Source organism: Ochotona princeps, chromosome 20 (genome assembly GCF_030435755.1).
Source record: "Ochotona princeps isolate mOchPri1 chromosome 20, mOchPri1.hap1, whole genome shotgun sequence".
In the NCBI taxonomy this organism is placed as follows: domain Eukaryota; kingdom Metazoa; phylum Chordata; class Mammalia; order Lagomorpha; family Ochotonidae; genus Ochotona; species Ochotona princeps.
Genome location: NC_080851.1, coordinates 29,963,956 through 29,982,492, shown reverse-complemented (window position 1 = coordinate 29,982,492; position 18,537 = coordinate 29,963,956). Strand labels below are relative to the sequence as shown.

Sequence of the window (18,537 nt, the reverse complement as noted above, 5' to 3'; positions counted from 1 at the left end):
CTCACCCTAGAGGAGTGGAGACAGAGAAGGTTAGAGACAAGAGACAGAGGTCAATGGGAGAAATGGAGGCAAAAGACAGGCAAGGATTGACTGGCGAAACTGAGAAAAAGAAATTTCAGTTTTAACAGATCAGATGGTACATAAGCCCACCCCCCTGCCAAAATCTGAAAGCCTAATTGTTAAACTGATAAATTACCTGTCAAGTAATTTTAACTTTGGGGCCAGTTTGGTGGAGCAGTGTATTTAAGCTGCTGCTTGCAATGCCAGCATCCCGTACAAGCATTGGTTCAGACTCAAGTTCTGGTTGCTCCACTTCTCATCTAGATCCCTGACACCCATGTGGAGACCCTGAAGAAGCTCCAGGCCCTTGGGACTGAACCAGTGAAAGCAAGCTATCTCTCTCTCCCTCCCTCTGTGTGTCTCTTCAAAATAGATAAATCTTTCACATGATAGTCCATGGCAAAATCTTCACTTGCATGTGCTGAGATCCTATATGGGTGCCAGTTCTAATCCCGGCTGCTCCACTTCCCAACCAGCTCCCTGCTGGTGGCCTGGGAAAGCAGTCGAGGACGGCCCAAGGCCTTGGGATCCTGTACCCACCTGAGAAACCTAGAGAGTTTCCTGGCTCCTGGCTTTGGATCGGCTTAGCTCCAGCCATTGCAGCCACTAGGGGGAGTGAACCAGGAGATGGAAGATCTTTGTTCCTCTTTGTTTCACTGCATCTGCCTTTCCAACAAAAATAAATACATAAATACATAAATAAGTAAATAAATAAATCTGAAGTAAAAAGAAAATCCAATCCTTTAATAGTGTAAATTGCTTTGCATGAAATACGCCTCCATATAGTTCTAATAGGTCTGGGTATAAAACAAAGGAGATATGTAGAAAGCTTTCAGAATGCAAAGTAACAGTTTCAAATAATCCTATGTAAGTATACTGCAGCAGTGTTAGGAAGACAGAAGCTGGCCTGTGTGTGCTAAAGGGGCCTTGGAAAACAACAGACCTGCAGAAAGAACTTCAGCAGCCTGGGATACGTGACTCAGAAACAATCTGAATGTTTTACACTACAAAGCCCTGCTCATACCCAGTAACTTCCTAGGCAGTCCCTGCCTTACCCTCCCCCCGCCCCACCCCCGCCAAAGCCCCCCAGGAGAATGCTCTCTGCCTAACCTAAAGGAGCTATCCGGTCTGATAATACTGGGTAACAAAATCATGGGAGACAATTCACCAATTTCACACCCAAGGAAAACCCTTTGTCTGGGGGAAGTGGGGCGGGGAGGGGCGGAGAAATGGCAGGCAGGCAGGCAGGGACTTTATCCCTTTATAAGCCACAGTCTAAGTGCCGACAGGGCCCTCAGCTCTCAGTTCTTTCCCAAGATGCCAGTCTGGCCTGTCAGGTGTTACCAAAGGTTGTAACCTTGCATCTCCCAGTCTGAATAACTGGGTATGCTCTCTCAGATCCATCTGTTCTCACAGAAGCCCTACACCATTAAGTCTGGAACTCTTCTGTTACTGGAAGAGAACACTCTATCCCAAGCCTGTCCATTAGAAATAGGGTCAAAGTGGCCTACTGTGCACCTGTTTTTGTGCTCACCCATATGCTGATGGCTGTTGGAAGAGTGCTGGGTGAGAGCCCATATGAATGTGAAGCCGGTACTTGCTAGACACCAGGGCTTTTGTTTCCAGGAAGCTGGCGGTCACACACTCATGGGTCCACGTGATGGTCCAGCTATCTCCCCTAACAAAGAATGTTACAAAATTCGTTTCCATGACTGAGTCCCATGCTTTGCAGAAGCCAGAATGGAAAATTTCTGGACCTGACGAGGATTGCAGCTGATTGGTTGGTTCTGTGTTATTCAAAGGCAAAGTAACACAGAGGTCTTCCATCGCTTGTTCACTGACCCAATGGCCACAACAACCAGGGATGGGCCAGGCCAAAGCCAGGGGCTTCATTCAGGAAGTCCAAGCATGTGGGCCATCCTCCTGTGCTTTCTCGGGTACATTAGAAGGGAACCGAATCGGAAGTGAAGCAGCCGGGACTCGAACGGGCACCCATCTGGCAACTTAACTAGCGGCACAACAATACTGGCCCTGGATCTCAGTTTTGGATGGAGGACGCCAGCCTGATAGAATCTACTAGAACCTGTAGGCTCCTGCTTCATCAACACAAAGCGACACAGCCCGTGCTTGGTGTAGCAAGTCTTCAGCTCGCAGGAAGTGACCTCGTTGCACCGTTTAACCACCACTAACTGAGCCTTGCTCGGATACTGCAGTTCCCACACAGCTGGGAGACGCTGCCGTGTGACAACCACCTCTTCTACATCCGCGAGACCGTTCGGTCTCAGACAGACCGGAGAGCGGGCATCATTTGACTCAGTTCCATCGAAGCTTCCACCCAGCGAGCCGGTAGGCCTTACACAGCTGCCCCGAGACCTCAGGCTGCCCCTGCGCGCGTCGCGCGGCTGTGACGCACTAGGCCCCGCCCGTCCCCAGCCCCGCCCCCACACCTACCCCCGGTGCCCGAGCGCAGTGCGCAGGCTCCTCAGGCGGGTTAGTGGGGGCTCCGGCTGGTGGGTTGCAGCGGAGAGGCCACCGAGCGGGCCGGCGCTCCTCCTTCACAGAGCGCTGGAGAAGCGGGGAGCTGAGCGGGCCTTGTCATTCTAACAGAGGCTGAACCGGCATCGCCTGCTCGCGAGCTGGGTGCAGCCGCGGCCGCAGGGCTGCCCTCTGGGGGAGTGTTGACCCTACTCGCCCGGCGAGGCCAGCCAGCCAGCCAGCCTGGGCCCTGACCCTCTCCACCCTCAGCGCTCTGAGGGACCATGGCAACCTCGGGAGTGGAGAAGAGCAGCAAGAAAAAGACGGAGAAAAAACTGGCGGCTCGGGAAGAAGCCAAATTGTTGGCGGGCTTCATGGGCGTCATGAACAACATGAGAAAACAGGTGCCGCCCCCGTGGGAGGAGGGGAGGGTCCTGGTGCGCTGGGAGGCGGCCTGGGCGCAGGGCTGGTGGCGTCACGGCGCGCCCTCCGTTCTCCGGTGTGGGGGTCCGGCAGTGGTAGGTGTCTCGCAGCCCCAAGCCCACCCCGCATCCCTATCGCACGCGAGGTCTCCTGCAGGGCAGCGCATGGGGAGGAGGACAGCACCCCCACACACGCACGCACACCGCATCCCTGCGACGTGGCCCAGGTGGGGCTCGTGGAAAGCCGGTGCTCCCGTGTTGATTTAGGGTAAGTTCACGGTCCTGGGTGAGCCCTCCGCGCTCCCCGTCCCCTTGGCTCGGAGCGGCGCTTTGTTGTGTCTCGGGTGTGCGGTGCACGCGTGGAGGTCGGCGGAAGGTGGTGAGCCCAGGGAGGGGGAGGTGGGCTTTGCTTAGTCCTAGGCGAGGCACCTGGCTCCTGTTGGGTCTTAAAGACAGAATGTGTGACTTGGAAAGGAGGAGGTTGGTCGGCACGTTTCGGGATTTTTTGTTCTTGTGTTTTGCTGGAGAGGACAAAGCACACGCGTGAGCGGCTAGGAAACATAGGAAACCTTGCTTGGCTGAGCGAAGGAGTTCGGTTGACGGGAGGCATGCTGGGATTGGAATTAGAAGCTTTCAACACGTTGACTGCAGCAGCGATCTGGTCTTTGTTCATGGGCTCCGGGACCAGGGCAGTAGACCCCAGTGGAAATATCTTCCTGGTCTTTGCGGTCAAGTTGTCCCAAAGGCTGATTCCATTGTTTTGTGGTCCTGAATTTGTGGTCCCGGCCGTGCTCTTTCGCGTTCCATCTAATTGCGTTTGCGATTCAGCTAGCTTCTAATTTTGCCCGTGTAGTTTGACAGCGTGGGCTTGTAATGGTATAGTCCGATGCAGCTGACCCTGCTAGAACCTGTTTGAGGGCTTCTGACGGTCCCCTCCACTCCGCCCACGCATCTGTGTTTTCATTCCTGGATTAGGTTTTTGTAAAGCCTTATCTCAACCTTTAATTGGAAAGTTGCAGAATCAAATGTTTACCGAAGGAGGAAGAAACGGGCGCTGCGCGTTTAACTCTGCACGTGGATTTGTTTGACTGCCTTTTATGTTGACATCTGTGTGCGGAGTTAGTTACTGGAAGACCAGCGTTGTGTTACTTAGTAGCAAGGGGAACATGGATACATGAAAAGCCACCAGGGAGCTTCCCCACAACGCTGACTGACCTTAAGTGCTGCGTTTTTCTTTTGTGATTGGCTTTGCATGTGGCTCCAACCGTTCTCCCCTAGACCTTTAGCCGCTTTGTAGAAACCTGCATCTTTTTTTTGTTTAATCACAAGCGTAGTTTCACTTTGCTGTGCATTCACGTTGTACTTATGCTGTCTCTGTGCTGGGTCACATCTCAACACAAGGGAAGACTTCCCCCAGAACCACTGACAGGCGCAGTTAGTGAAAACTTGGGGAAGCAAAAGCTGGTCTGAGCTGCAGGAGGGATGATGGAGTGAGGACCCATTTTATCGGTGTTCTTGTCCTTTAGTAAATAGTTTTGTGAGATGACCAGTTGGTTCCCTGTATGACTTCACTACTCTTGGGATCAGGAGGAGTGTTTAGATGAGAGACCGTGTCCATCCCTGCAAAAATTTGAGAACACTCTGAAATTAACACACCTCAGTTTCAGTCCCTGTTCTACCATGAATTTGTTTTGTGGTCTTAGAGAACGTAATTTAGGTCACTTTCTCTCTGTATAGCCATATTTTCTGTTTACTGGCGCTGCAACAAAATCTCTGAGGTTTAGCAATTTCTAAATAAATGATCTTTATTTAGCTAACAGCTGTGGGGTTGGGTGTGTTTCACAGGGAAGAGAGGAAGGCAAGAAGCTCCCCTTCCCAAGGAGGAGACTTGCTTCAGGCCCCTGCCTCACAGCGTGAAAGAATTCCTGAAGGAGATGAGGACAAAAGACTTATTTGAAGAAAGGAAAGTGCACCTTCAGGTGGGCATGTAGGCAGCCATCTGCTAGTTTGCTTCTGAAGAGGCTACGGTGGCTGGGGCTGAACCTGTACAATCCCAAGAGCCCAGAGCGTCTTCCAGGTCTCTCACATAGGTGCCCGGTCCTCCACTGCTTTCCCAGGCCACAATCAGGGAACTGGATGGGAAGCCGGGTGGCCAGGACACAAACTGGCACCATATGGGATCCCAGTACTTGCAGGGTGAGGGTTTAGCCATTGAGCCATTGTGCCCCGTGCCCTTTTATAGGATGGGTGATGCCCAAGGTAGCACCTGAGAGAGTATTTTAAATAAAGGAGGCAGAGTTTGGAGTGTATCTTCTTTTTTTTTTTTTTATCAAGATTTATTCATTTTATTACAGCCAGATATACGCAGAGGAGGAGAGACAGAGAGGAAGATCTTCCGTCCGATGATTCACTCCCCAAGTGAGCCGCAACGGGCCGGTGCGCGCCGATCCGAAGCCGGGAACCTGGAACCTGGAACCTCTTCCGGGTCTCCCACGCGGGTGCAGAGTCCCAAGGCTTTGGGCCGTCCTCAGCTGCTTTCCCAGGCCACAAGCAGGGAGCTGGATGGGAAGTGGAGCTGCCAGGATTAGAACCGGCGCCCATATGGGCTTTCAAGGCGAGGACTTTAGCCGCTAGGCCACACTGCCAGGCCCAGGAGTGTATCTTCTTCCCTCCCCTCCTTGTGGGATACTGCTGGACAAAGGGCTTTCTAGGTATGAAATTCCTCCTGAGACTTTATTACAGTGTCACACCAAATAGCCTTCCTGGCATCAGGGCTGGGGTAGTCTCCAGCTTGGGAACAGCCCACCACCACCACCCTTCAAAGTTACCAAAGGTCGAACTTTTGGAGTGTAAATACCAAGCAACATAATTCCATGTGTGTAAGGCAGCTGCTTTCCTTCCTGCAGGAAAGTTTCCCTAAGGAAGCAGTAGTTGAGAAATAAGTAAAGAGTAGGTGTTAACTAGGCAAAGAAAAGAGAGAGGAAAGGGCCTGTCAGGTAGAGGGACCAACACATACCAAGGCTCTGAGTGGAGACCTGTGCTGTAGAATGGTGACTACAAGGGAGTGATTGAAGGCCAGTGTAAGGAAGAGCACAGAAGAAGGGGAGCTGGTGAGAGATGACATTGGTGAAGAGGCTGGGGACTTGCCCATGCATTGCGTAATGAGTCAAGTTTGGCTGGGGTGAGTGAACAAACAAATGCAAGATCTCTCCCTCTCTGACACTCTACCTTTTGAATGAACTCCCCCAATTGTTCACATTAGCCAGGTCTGGACCAGGTCAAAATCAGGATCTAGGACCTCCATCCCCATTTCCTATGTGGGTGGCAGGAGTCCAAGTAATTGGGCCATCTTTCTCCGTCTTCCCAGGCACATCAGCAGGAAGCTGAATTAGAAGCAGAGCAGCAGAAGAGGTGCTCCAATATGGGATGTCCCAAGTGGTGGCTTGGCTTGCTATACCACAACACAAGCCCTTGCCCCAAAATGTTGTTTAGTGTTCTTGCACACATACATGTTGGGGTGGGGTCCAGATGGTGGTTACTTTCTTTTTCTGTTTTTTGTTTGTTTGTTTGCTTATTTATTTTTTTCTTTTGAAAAGGATGCATTTTTTTTCTCTTTTAACAGACTTAAGAACTCAGAGTGGTTGCTTGGCAGACCAATCAGGAAGTTATTGTGGTGCAGCAAGACATGAAGGTCTTGCACGGAGATGGTGACTGTGATGAACAGTGATAATAGTGAAGAAAAGATGATAGATTTAGAACATTTAGGAGGCAAAAGCAACAGGACATGATGGTGACAACTACCTCCATGGCTGTGATGAGTAATCTAGATGGCCCACTAAGGCAATTTAAAAGAGGACCTCAACTAATGTTGTCTGGTTTTGTTGCTGTGGTGATGCTGGCAGTTGCTTGGGTGTTGAAGGACCCAATACAGCATGTAGCTAATGGCCTCTAGGTTTATAGAATGCAGAACTAAATGGATTATGGCACTGTTCATGTACAGAGGGAGTTCTGGAAAAGGAGCAAGACATGGAGGAGAAGTTTGTAATTGGACTTTTAGCTATGTGCACTTTATGATGCCAGTGGGAAAATATGTGATTAATTAGCAGATCAGCAAGAGTTGTGGGATGAAATAGGAAATTTGTGAATTACCTGCCTAAAGAAGATAACTAAGCTGAAAACATGGAGAATCAGGCAGGCATTGTGGCATAGTGAGTTAAGTTGCTGCCTACAGTGTTAGCATCTCATGTGTGCTGGTTCAACTCCTGGCTACTCCATTTATAATCCAGCTCATTCCTAATGTGCCTGGGAAAGCAGTGGGGATGGGCTCAGTGCTTTGGCTCTGCATCCCTGTAGGAAACCAGAAGAAACACCTGGCTTCCACCTGGCCCAGCCCCCTGCGCTTGTGGCCATTTGGGAAGTAAACCAGCAGATGGCAGTTCTCTTTCAATCTGTTACTCTACCTTTCAAATTTAAAAGTAAATAATTAAGAAATGCACATATACACAGAGAATCAAGAGTCTAGAATAAAGGCCAGGAAAGGAATCTGCAAATGAGATGAAAAGAAGAAAAGGAGACATATTTTGAAAATCAGAGAATTTATTTCAGTAGGAGGATCACAGATCTTGAAGATGATGAGAATTCAATGAAGGATCAGAAAAGAATTCTAAAAAGATTTAGCAACACAAGGTTGTGTTGCTGTAGTGAGTTATTTTGATGGAGAAGCAGATGGGAGTTGACAGGAGAGAATAAGAAAGTCAAATGAAGGTTGCTTGGGTTTATTTGTTTAAGTGGGAGAGATACATGTTTAACAACTATTGGGGTGAATTTCACTTACAGAGGTTAACTCTTTAAGAAACACAATGAGTAATTCCTGAGTTGACACCCTAAGTATCTTAGGTAGAGGAAGGGGAGATAAGATCGGTAATTAGCATGACTGGAATTAGAGTAAAGTTTCTGCCCAGAATCCTCCATTTTCTCCGAAAGAATAAGAGATGGCATCATTCAGTGAAATGGAAGAAGGTTAAATTGGAGGTTGAGTAAAGTGATCTTTGTGAAGAAGAGACATGGTATGATGGCTAACTGTGCTTCTGGAAACTGTTTTGTGGTTGTCATGAATTTATAATGAATACTTATCTTTCTCCTGGCCGTCAAACCCCTGCCTGATCTGACCCCAGCCTACTTCTCCAATCAGATTCCATACTACTCTTCTCTCAAGCATTTCACTCCAGACATCTGTCTTCCTTTCAGAACCTAAAATATCATAGCAATGCTGGAAGTATTCTCTCCTTCCTCCTAATGCTTACATGTCGCCTCGTCCATGAGTGTCTTGGAGTATAGAAGGCCCTCCATTTAATGCTCTTGGGCATTCTGTTCATTTCCCTCATGCACTTATCTCTCTGTAAATGTTGAAATCACTTTTTAGTTTAATGATTTAATGATTGTCTAAGTTCCATGGTGGCAAGAACTGTGTATTAGTGCTATGTTGCCAACATTTACTATATAGGTACTCAATTATTTGGTTTTTTTTTTTTTTAAGATTTATTTTTATTGGAAAAGCATGTCAGATTTTTGAAGGAGAGAAGGAACAGAGAAAAAGATCTTCTATTCATTGGTTCACTCCCCAAATGGTCACCACGGCCAGAGCTGAGCTGACCCAAAGCAAACAGCCAGGAGCCTCCTCCAGATCTCCTACAGGTGCAGGGTCCCAAGGCTTTGGGTCATCCTTCACTGCTTTCCCAGGCCACAAGCAGGGAGCTGGATGGAAAGTGGAGCAGCTGGGACATGAACTAGCACCTGAATGGGATGCTGGTGTTTGCAGGGTGAGGATTTAGCCACTGAGCCAACGCACCAGGCCCTCAATTATTTGTTAAATAGATAGTTGTGGGATCAGTACTCAGTGCTGAAGATGCCAGTTAAGACACCATGTCCCCTATCAGAGGTCCTGGGTTTGAGACCCGGCTGCCACTCCCAACCCCAGCTTTCTTCTAATGTGTGCTATGGTGGCTGCAGTAACTGGGTTGCTGCCATCCCCATGGCAGTCCTGGATTGAGTTAGCTCCTGCCTTTGTACCAGCTTAGAGGAGCCCCAACTGTTGGCATTTGGAGACTGAATTGGTGGTTAGGAACTTGATTGCTCTTTCTCTTTTTCCAAGTCGTTCAAATACATAAAACTTTAAATAAATAATTAGATAGGTGGATATGTAGGTAGAACAAAGAAAAAAGTGCACAGTGGGTGCAGCTCCAAGCAACAGCAAACATTTTGAAGCATAGGACATATGCACTGGAGAATAAGGAGTAAAAAGAAGACAGCCAGAAATATCATCATTGAGACCAAGATGTCAGTTACCAAGAGGAGGAGACAGTAGGAGTACCAAATATAGGGAGGCCAAAAAAGATTATGTACCAGCTAGATTTGAAAACTTATGATGTCGGGATGGGGAGGGAGACAGATTTTAAGAGGATGAAGGAAGGACCAAGTGCAAAGAGAGGGACCTACCTCCTGTGCTCCTGCTGTTTTGCAGACAGGGTTAATGTTCTTCCTCTTAAAATACAACAATGTCGGGCCCGGCGGTGTGGCCTAGCGGCTAAAGTCCTCGCCTTGAAAGCCCCGGGATCCCATATGGACGCCGGTTCTAATCCTGGCAGCTCCACTTCCCATCCAGCTCCCTGCTTGTGGCCTGGGAAAGCAGCTGAGGACGGCCCAATGCATTGGGACCCTGCACCCGTGTGGGAGACCTGGAAGAGGTTCCAGGTTCCCGGCTTCGGATCGGCGCGCACCGGCCCGTTGCGGCTCACTTGGGGAGTGAATCATTGGATGGAAGATCTTCCTCTCTGTCTCTCCTCCTCTCTGTATATCCGGCTGTAATAAAATGAATAAATCTTTAAAAAAAAAATACAACAATGTCCAGGGCATGAAGCTGTGGTGGCACTTATCACTTGTTGACTGAGCGAATACAGTGGCACTTCAGCATTTGCAGGGGAGACATGATTACATCATAACTGCCTCTAAGAAGAAGAGACACAGTCAAGATGTGGGAATTGCAAGAATCAGGGCAGTTCCAAAGGCATCACTGGCGTTTTTCTAGGACACTACCTTCATTGCAGCTCATTTGTGACCGCTCCAAGTGTGCTTCTCTGTCCGAGTTCCAAATGCTGGGGAGAAAGGATCTGATACACCTAATAATGATGAAATATCACTCCTTGGGATCAGTTCTCTGTGGGCCATTGCATGTCAGGATCATGAAGGATTCGTGTGTGGAGGCCATTTGTTGAGCAAGGAGAAATTGTTAACAAGCAGCTGCTCCAATTAGTGTGTGCTGTGGAGATTCTTATCATTGAAATAACTGAGACATTGGCTATTTTAATACATAATATAATTTAGTTACATCCTCATTGAACGGCAGTTGATTTAGCTAATATTTAAGAGAGATACTCCTAAGAATATACCATCTAGGGCCCAGAGGCATGGCCTAGCGGCTAAAGTCCTCGCCTTGAATGCCCCGGGATCCCATATGGACGCCGGTTCTAATCCTGGCAGCTCCACTTCCCATCCAGCTCCCTGCTTGTGGCCTGGGAAAGCAGTCGAGGACAGCCCAAAGCTTTGGGACCCTGCACCTGCGTGGGAGACCTGGAAGAGGTTCCTGGTTCCCGGCATCGGATTGGCGCGCACCGCCGGCCCGTTGCGGCTCACTTGGGGAGTGAGTCATCGGACGGAAGATCTTCCTCTCTGTCTCTCCTCCTCTCTGTATATCTGACTTTGCAATAAAATAAATAAATCTTTAAAAAAAAAAAAAGAATATACCATCTATACTAAATACCACAAATTCTGCACATGAGGATAATGTCCCGAAAAGTGGTCAGAATTGGATTAGTTTTCCTCACATCTTTGTAAAGTTGTAATTAAATTTAATCACATGTTAGTGTTATACTGTATTAATATGAAAAAATGTTTAAAATGATTCTGTGTCTTTTCAGCTTCTTTTAGTGTTGTTGTTTGGGGCACTCATTACCTTGAAAGTCAACATGCTAGAGTGGACGTAACATGGACCTTGAAATCAAATAGACCTGGGTTTCAATCCTGGCTTTGTCTTCTCACTAATTGAGTGACAGTGGACCATGTCACACCTTCCTCAGCCTTATGTGTTCTTGGCAGCCCAACAGTAATCATAACACGATACCTGCCTTCCTTACTGAGTTAGAATAAGCGAGATAAAGGATGTGCAAAATCTTGATAAACTGTTCAGCCCATACAACTGTGGACTGGGTTTCTGGTTACAAGCAGTAGAAACCTACTCTGTCTTAAATAAAAATGATTTGATAATAAGGTATCTAGAGCTTATAGCGTTGGCCACAGGCTGAGGGATGAGCAGTCATGGCAAGATGAGGGGTCCTGCAAAAGCTGGACAACGAGAACCATGAGATCAAGGTTCAGTGCAGGAGTAGTCTTCACCACCTTCCGTCAGTCAGGATTCAAAATTGTGGAAGTAGGTTTCTGACTGACCGGCATGTAGACCTCTTTATGGATCTTGCTTTTGGCAGGAATGAATAGAAGAAATAAATAGAAGAAGTAACCAAATCTTTGTTTCCCTCATATTGAAAATCGGGCTTTCCACTGCATGAGGCAGTGTTTGCAGAAATGGAAACTGTGAGTTCCAGGTTCATGCTGGTTAGTTGTATACCATTTGCATATAGCATATATCATGCTGTCCAGTACAAATGTGTGTGCTCTTACTCCTGTGTGTCTTTTCAAGTCATCATCATTAAGTGTCCCTGCCCCCCCCCCCCCCCCCCCGCCGTCTTTTTACTCACTGTATCTAAATACAAGTTCAGGACCATTTGCTGATATCCAGTCCTCCTTTCTGTAGTCACTTCCAGATCCTTGGGGACTAAATAAAAGTAGATTCTTGATATGAGTGTGGATGGGAAATAAAAAGAGGGAAAACCAGTTAAAATTTAGCCAAGTAAAACTACCTTGATTTTTCAAATCTGTTCCTTGGTGTTATTTATCATGTGGTATTTATGACTTCTTCCTTCAGCTCCAACCTTTGCAGCCACCTGGGGAGTGAACCAGCGGATGCAAGATGTTTGTCTCTCCTTCTCTCTGTATATCTGCCTTTCAAAGAAAAATGAAATAAATAAAATGTTTAAAAAAATGAGACTAAAATGTCTGGTCACACAACCTTCTTTTTCAGTTCTATGGAAATATATTTTGTACCATTTGGTCAAATGGTTCATCTTTCTGGTCCCTGAAATCTAAACTGGCAGAACCGCTTGCAAAAAGACTAATTGCTGAGATCAGAAACAATATTTTTAAGTGAGTTTGTGGGTGGCGTGGGGGAGATTTATTTTTTTGAAAGGCAGAGAGAGGGAGGGAACTCCATCTTCCATGTACTGGTTCATTCCCCAAATGGCTGCTATGCCAGGCCAAAACTAGAAGCCTGGAATTCCGTCTGTGTCTTGCATGTGGATGGCAGGCCCTTGCCACTTTCCCAGGCACAGTAGCAGGGAGAAGGTGTGACCTGAGCAGGTGCTCACATGGGATAACAGTGTTGCAAGCTGTGGCTTAAACCACCACGCCACAATGCTAGCTCCTGTAAGTGAATTATTAGACGTAATTAGTGAAGGGAGCCTCTTCCTCCTCTTGGTTGATAAGACAACTAATCCTACTTACAGAGAAATTATGTTTATGAGTTATATGAGATTATATGGTTTAAGAACAGATCTTACTGCTTAAAGAAGTTTGAAAAAAAAAATGTAATATCAGTGGCCTTTCCCGAGAAAAATAGCAAGTATGTAAGCAGGGAGGGGTGCTTGTTTGTGTTTCCATGTGGCTTTAAGCCTGAGGGAATTAGACAAAGAAGAATTTGTGACCATCATTCTAAAGGAAAATGAAGTACTTTGAGCTGTTCTCCGCTCCCTCATGCAGGTGTCATTCTGCCGCTGGTGAAGTTACTCTTTGGAAAGCAAGGACTCGGTCTGCTAAAGCAGGACGGGCAAGGTGTGCCTAGTGGTGAACTCCATAAGCTAGATTCGGGCTCAGTGCCCCCTCCCCGCCCCTGAGGACATATGCATATGCATATTCTGAGATTTAGATGATCAGGATGTGCAGAGGTGTTGAAAAGGCCTGCCTGAATTCTCAAGCAGAGTTTCATTTTCCACCTTGGTTTTGCTAGAGAAAGACTGCACGTGGGTGTGTGTTATGGTCCTCTGGCTGTTGATCCCTACAGAAACTCTCCAAGATGAGAATTGCAGAGCTCTGGATGGTTGCATCCCAAGCCCCCAGCTGGAGCTAGCTGGGCTAAGCAGCTTTGTGATTTCCAAGTGAGCCTTGTCTTGGGTTTTCTGTTTGCTTAGCAGCACAGGGAATGCCTTGTTCTCTCTTCACTGCTGATGCGGCTGCGCTCCTGTATCAATAACTACTCTGTGTCTCCTGCACGGAGCCGCCACTACTCAGGAGGTTATTTAGATTTTTATGCCACAAGGCTTTGAAATGAGTAGATACTGCATTAATGCCAGCCGTAACATGATGGACTAGAAGTTCACTTCCATTTCCTGCCTTGAATTTTCCTAAGCCAAGTTGTTGTTTGAAGCTCTCCAGACATCTGCTTACAACACCCATCTAATTCTATACTGTTGACATGACATCCCCTAAATGTGACTCTTATGAACTCTTTTATTACTAACTTCCCACATCTGTGTTCTCTCTGAATTAAGATGAAAAGCAATTGAATTCCAAAATCTGCTCTGCCTGGTGTGTTACACTGCGCAAAGTCATCATCCAGAAAACATCTGCTGATGTCTTTGGGTACAGTTAGGTTGGCATAGATACCGTCTGGGCTGTCTTCTCTCAAATCTTCTTCCAACATGGAGTCAGTAATTTTAGCACCTCCAAAGCAGAATTTCTCCCCTTTCTGGTTGCACATCTTTTCAGTACGTCAGTGTTTCTAAGACTCTTGAAAATAGTGCAACCTCATCTCCAATCCTGATGCTTGTTTTGCTAACACACATCCTCCTCTTACGCCTTCCTTACAGGATTTCCCATGCTGGGAGATAAGAGGCTCCTGTGTTCAGGACTGATGCAGTTATTGCCAGTTTTCACCGGGGAATTTCGGTTAAAGGGCAGTTCATCATCTCACTCAGGCCGGGGACTGTGAGTGGATCATTTGGCTTCCCTCTAGTGTGATCTTTAGATCTTAGGTCCCCTTTAGAATTGTGTTCCATCATAGCATGTACCACTCTTTTTTTTTTTTAAAGATTTATTCATTTTATTACAGCCAGATATACACAGAGGAGGAGAGACAGAGAGGAAGATCTTCCATCCGATGATTCACTCCCCAAGTGAGCCGCAACGGGCCGGTGCGCGCCGATCCGAAGCCGGGAACCTGGAACCTGGAACCTCTTTCGGGTCTCCCACACGGGTGCAGGGTCCCAATGCATTGGGCCGTCCTCAACTGCTTTCCCAGGCCACAAGCAGGGAGCTGGATGGGAAGTGGAGCTGCCAGGATTAGAACCGGCGCCCATATGGGATCCCGGGGCTTTCAAGGCGAGGACTTTAGCCGCTAGGCCACGCCGCCAGGCCCAGCATGTACCACTCTTGTCTCACCATCACCTAAAATTGCAAGCAATGCTAGTCTTATTACTTTTCCCTTCTCCATTTTACCTGAACATACTGTAATCTATTATTTTTGCCTCTGCTTTTAAGCTTTTAGATTTTTTTAAGAAGTTTTCTTTAGCTTTAAGAGGAATCCTACAAAATTCTTACTAGAATAGATTCTTTCTTAGAAAATTGCCTCAGTCTATTCCTGAATTCTTACTACCCTTCCCTCACTCCTTTGATGCGTATAAGGCTTTTGGTGAATAAATAAGGGGGAGGAACCCCTCTTATTTTCTTAAAGGAAAGTTGTGCCAAAGGGGTTTGACTTGTCATGGTCCTTTTAAGAAAAGAAATGCTCCATTTTCTGTAGCTTAATTTTAATTTCTTCCTTTGTTTCTCTTTGACTTTCCTGGTTATCTTATTGTATATGTTGAAGTCTGTCTGTTCTTGTTTTCCTTTGCTTTTCTAAACAAATACAATTCCTAGAGAGACATTTTTAATTTTTCTTAAGCCTTTGGATTTATTATTGACTTTTTGATAGCATTATTTGAAAGGCAAAGTTAAAAAGAGGGAATGACGGATCTTTCATCCACTGGTTTATTCCTCAGATGTCCTCAGTGGCCAGAGCTGGGACAGCCAAAGCCAGGAGGCAAGAACTTCATCCGGCTCTCCCATGTGGTGCTGGGCCATCTGCTGCAGCACTCCCAGGATTACCAGCAGAGAGCTGGATCGGAAGTTGAACAACCAGGACTCAAATCAGTGCCCATGTAGGATGCAGGCATTGCCTCAGCAGCTGAATGTGCTGCCTCACAATGCCAGCTCCTTATTGACTGTGATCGAGGCCTTTCTAGAGACACAACCCAGGATGATTCGTCCCTGTATAATAAGGGCTCCATGTCTGTGTATCTTTTCAGTGATTTACATCCACCACCCAAATAGAGATAAACTTCAGCTTGCTGTGGGATTTACAGCCAGGGCCAACTTGAAATCTCACTGAGAGTGACTGACTGCAAAACATTTTGCACAAGCCACATAAATCCAAAGGTTAATCATTCCTTCATCCCCTCATTGGATAAAACAGATTTTGGGCAGTTAAACGCATGCATCCTATTACTGGAAGCACATGTTGTTAAAAGGCAAAACCTTAGGGCTGTAGTAGGCTAAGCTTCCCATATGGGTGCCAGTTCATGTCCCAGCCGTTTCATTTCTGGTATAACTCCCTGCTAATGCGCCTGGGAAAGTATCACAGGATGGCCCAGTTCCTTGGGCCCCTGCAGCCACGTGGGAATGCTGGAAGAAGCTCCTAGCTTTGGATTGACCCAATTCTGGCCATTGTGGCCATTTGGGAAGTAAATCAGCAGATTTAAGGGGTGTGTGTGTGTGTGTGTGTGTGTGTGTCTTCCTTGAGTCAGCAGATGGAAGATATGTGTTTGTGTGTGTGTGTGTGTGTGTGTGTCTGTCTGCCTCTCCTTGAGACAACAAATAAATAAACTGTTCTTAAAAAAGAAAAAAAAAGTAAAAGATCCTTGCAGAGCAGATGCCTGAAATGTCTACCTGTTTTGAGATGAGCCTTTCCTGGGCTTGCCAGTCCTACAGCTGCCTTTGTCTGTCTTCCTGTGTAATGGCCAACAGTGGCAGCACATATAGATTTGAGGGTTTTTTCTTCACTACTAATTCTGACGAGTTGAGAAGTAAACACTCAAGCAGGTGAGTTAGTGGTGAAGACAAACTAGACAAAGCTGTTACTTTGGCCTAAGTGTAAAGCTAGGCTTCCTGTCTCTCTCCATTAAACTGAGTTTAGCAGCACTCCCTCTGCGCCTTTCTTTTCCACCTTTCTGTAGGTTGGGGCTGAGCAGCTGAGGGACAGGAAGTGTCCTACCCTGCCAGAGGGCAAGGTTCTACCTGGGGCTGACTTAGGGAAGAAGAAGGCTCGGTATGGCTGATGGCCCCTGCTGCGCTGTTGTCAGATGGACAAAGAACGGAAACTTCCTCCCCAGAGGGAGAGGAATCTAATGCTTTCCCTAAATTATAACCTTATCCCAATAACTTTTTTTTTTCAAATATACCATCTTTTGCCACATTTTTGAAGCTAGTATGATCTCTCTCTTGATCTCTCGCGCTCTCTTTGAAGCGCTTTTGGGTTTAGAGTACAGAATTTCCATTTGTCTCCTCACCCCTGGTACTGTTTACCCTTTTGCAGTAGTGTGGTACATTTGGTACACTTGATGAGAGTGCTGTTACATTGTTACTACCTGAAGGCCATCATTTACATTACAGTTCTTCCATTGCCATGTGCATTCTGTGAGTTTTGACAGATGTGTGAAATGTAGCCTTAGTTACAAGGTCATACAGAATTGCCTCACAGCCCTAATAGGGTCTACCCTGTCACCTCATTTTTGTCTTAATGCTTATTATTTTATGTATTGATATAAATGTCTTAATGCTTAATTATTTTACTACTATGATTTGAGATGTTTTTTCCTCATGTTTATTTCTGAATTATTATTTACACTCAGCCAAGCTATTTGATTTGTTCATGCTTGTGTCTGGCCACCTTACTGATTTTTCTTGTTAGTTTTACAAGTGTTAAATTGATTTCTCTTATATTTTCTTACTGGTTTGACCAACATTTCTGAAACAGTGTTGGATAACAGTAGTGATGAGGACATGTATGTCTAATTTCAGACTTGAAGAAGCGCGCTTCCCCTGTGTCTCCATCACCTGCATTTGCGGTCGACTTCTGACAAATGACCTTCAGTATACGTAGACACATCCTCTGGATTTATTGCAGTTTTGGGAATTTCTGTGAAAGTTTTCTTTTTTAGCCTGTCAGTAAGATGAGTTAACACTAGTAAAATCGTTGTTCTTAAATCCTCCTTGCATCCCTAGCCTACTATTTAATTAATACCCTTCTGGATTCAAATAGAAAATATTTGACAAATGTTTTGTTAACATCATTTAAAATGACACAAAAAGTGACCAAAATAACAGTCAGCATTTAAACTAGTGGTTAAAAAGAGGGGAAAAAATAGAAGCATAGTAAGTAATATAATAGAAGATGGTATATATCAAATAAAACATGTTTTGCTAATAAATATGAAGGATTTCACTAACTCCTACTAAAAACTGTCTTTGGTATAGAGCACCTCAGAATAAATCATCCAAAACAGTGCTGTTTATAAGAGACTAAAGTTAGCTGTCAGTTGTTGTTACTCTTTTAGCTTTCTCACTTAGGACACACTAGCTCTTAAGTTCTCTCATTTTACCCAAGTCTCTCTTTTCCCTTTCCCGTCTCTGATGTACCTCTTCCTCAGCTAGCTGGTAGCAGACAAGATCCCTATCAGCTTGTTGCAGTACAGTCAAATAAATGTGTTTGCATATAAAGAACTCTTCCATCATTCCCAACATTAATATCCAGCTGCTCTAGAAACTCGGTTGTCACACAAAGATCTTTCTGTCTGTAACTTCTTTCAGTGCCTGGAAATCCACTCTGCATGTAAATGCCCTGTTCCTAGAACTTTTTTTTTTTTTTTTTAAGCCACATTTCAGTTTAGCCCTACATTTTCTAGAAGGTCCCATTTGTAGCCAAAGATTGCATCCCTGTGAGAACTTGGCAATCAAATGTAACCTGGTTTGCTTGCTACTCTGTCTTTTTCTCAATCTTTGCTGTTTCTCTTTTTCCCTTCCTCCCTTAGCTAAGTGAAACTTTAAAAACAGTTTTATTTGGTAAAGAGATGATTTTTTTTTCCCTTTGAACTTCATCTATTAGGGATTGCAGTAAAACTTATGATATTTCTTTAATATTCCATTCCCCCCACACGCATGTGTAATTACTGGGCCTTCCATTCTGGCCTTGGTCAGAAATCACACTTTGAAGCTGGCAACCTTTCAGCTCCTGTCAGAAGTGCATTTAGGAGAAGTTGTGCTTAGGGAATCTTTGCTGAAGGGAGTACATTCAGTTCATCTGCTCTGTTTATCCTGCATTGCT

General features: G+C 45.9%; 1 protein-coding gene across 2 annotated transcripts in view; it reads left to right on the top strand.

The window, feature by feature from the left end:
- Positions 1-2,517: 2,517 nt before the first annotated feature.
- KLHL7 (kelch like family member 7) overlaps positions 2,518-18,537 on the top strand; it is a 59,009-nt gene continuing 42,989 nt past the window's right edge. Inside the window, exon 1 of one of the 2 annotated variants that reach the window (XM_004582448.4) lies at positions 2,518-2,939. In XM_004582448.4, the coding sequence (XP_004582505.2) occupies positions 2,820-2,939 (120 nt within the window). In that variant the 5' untranslated portion in view covers positions 2,518-2,819. Of the gene's footprint in view, positions 2,940-3,004; positions 3,226-18,537 lie in introns of those variants that run through there. The other variant, XM_058677973.1, reaches the window with a different exon arrangement.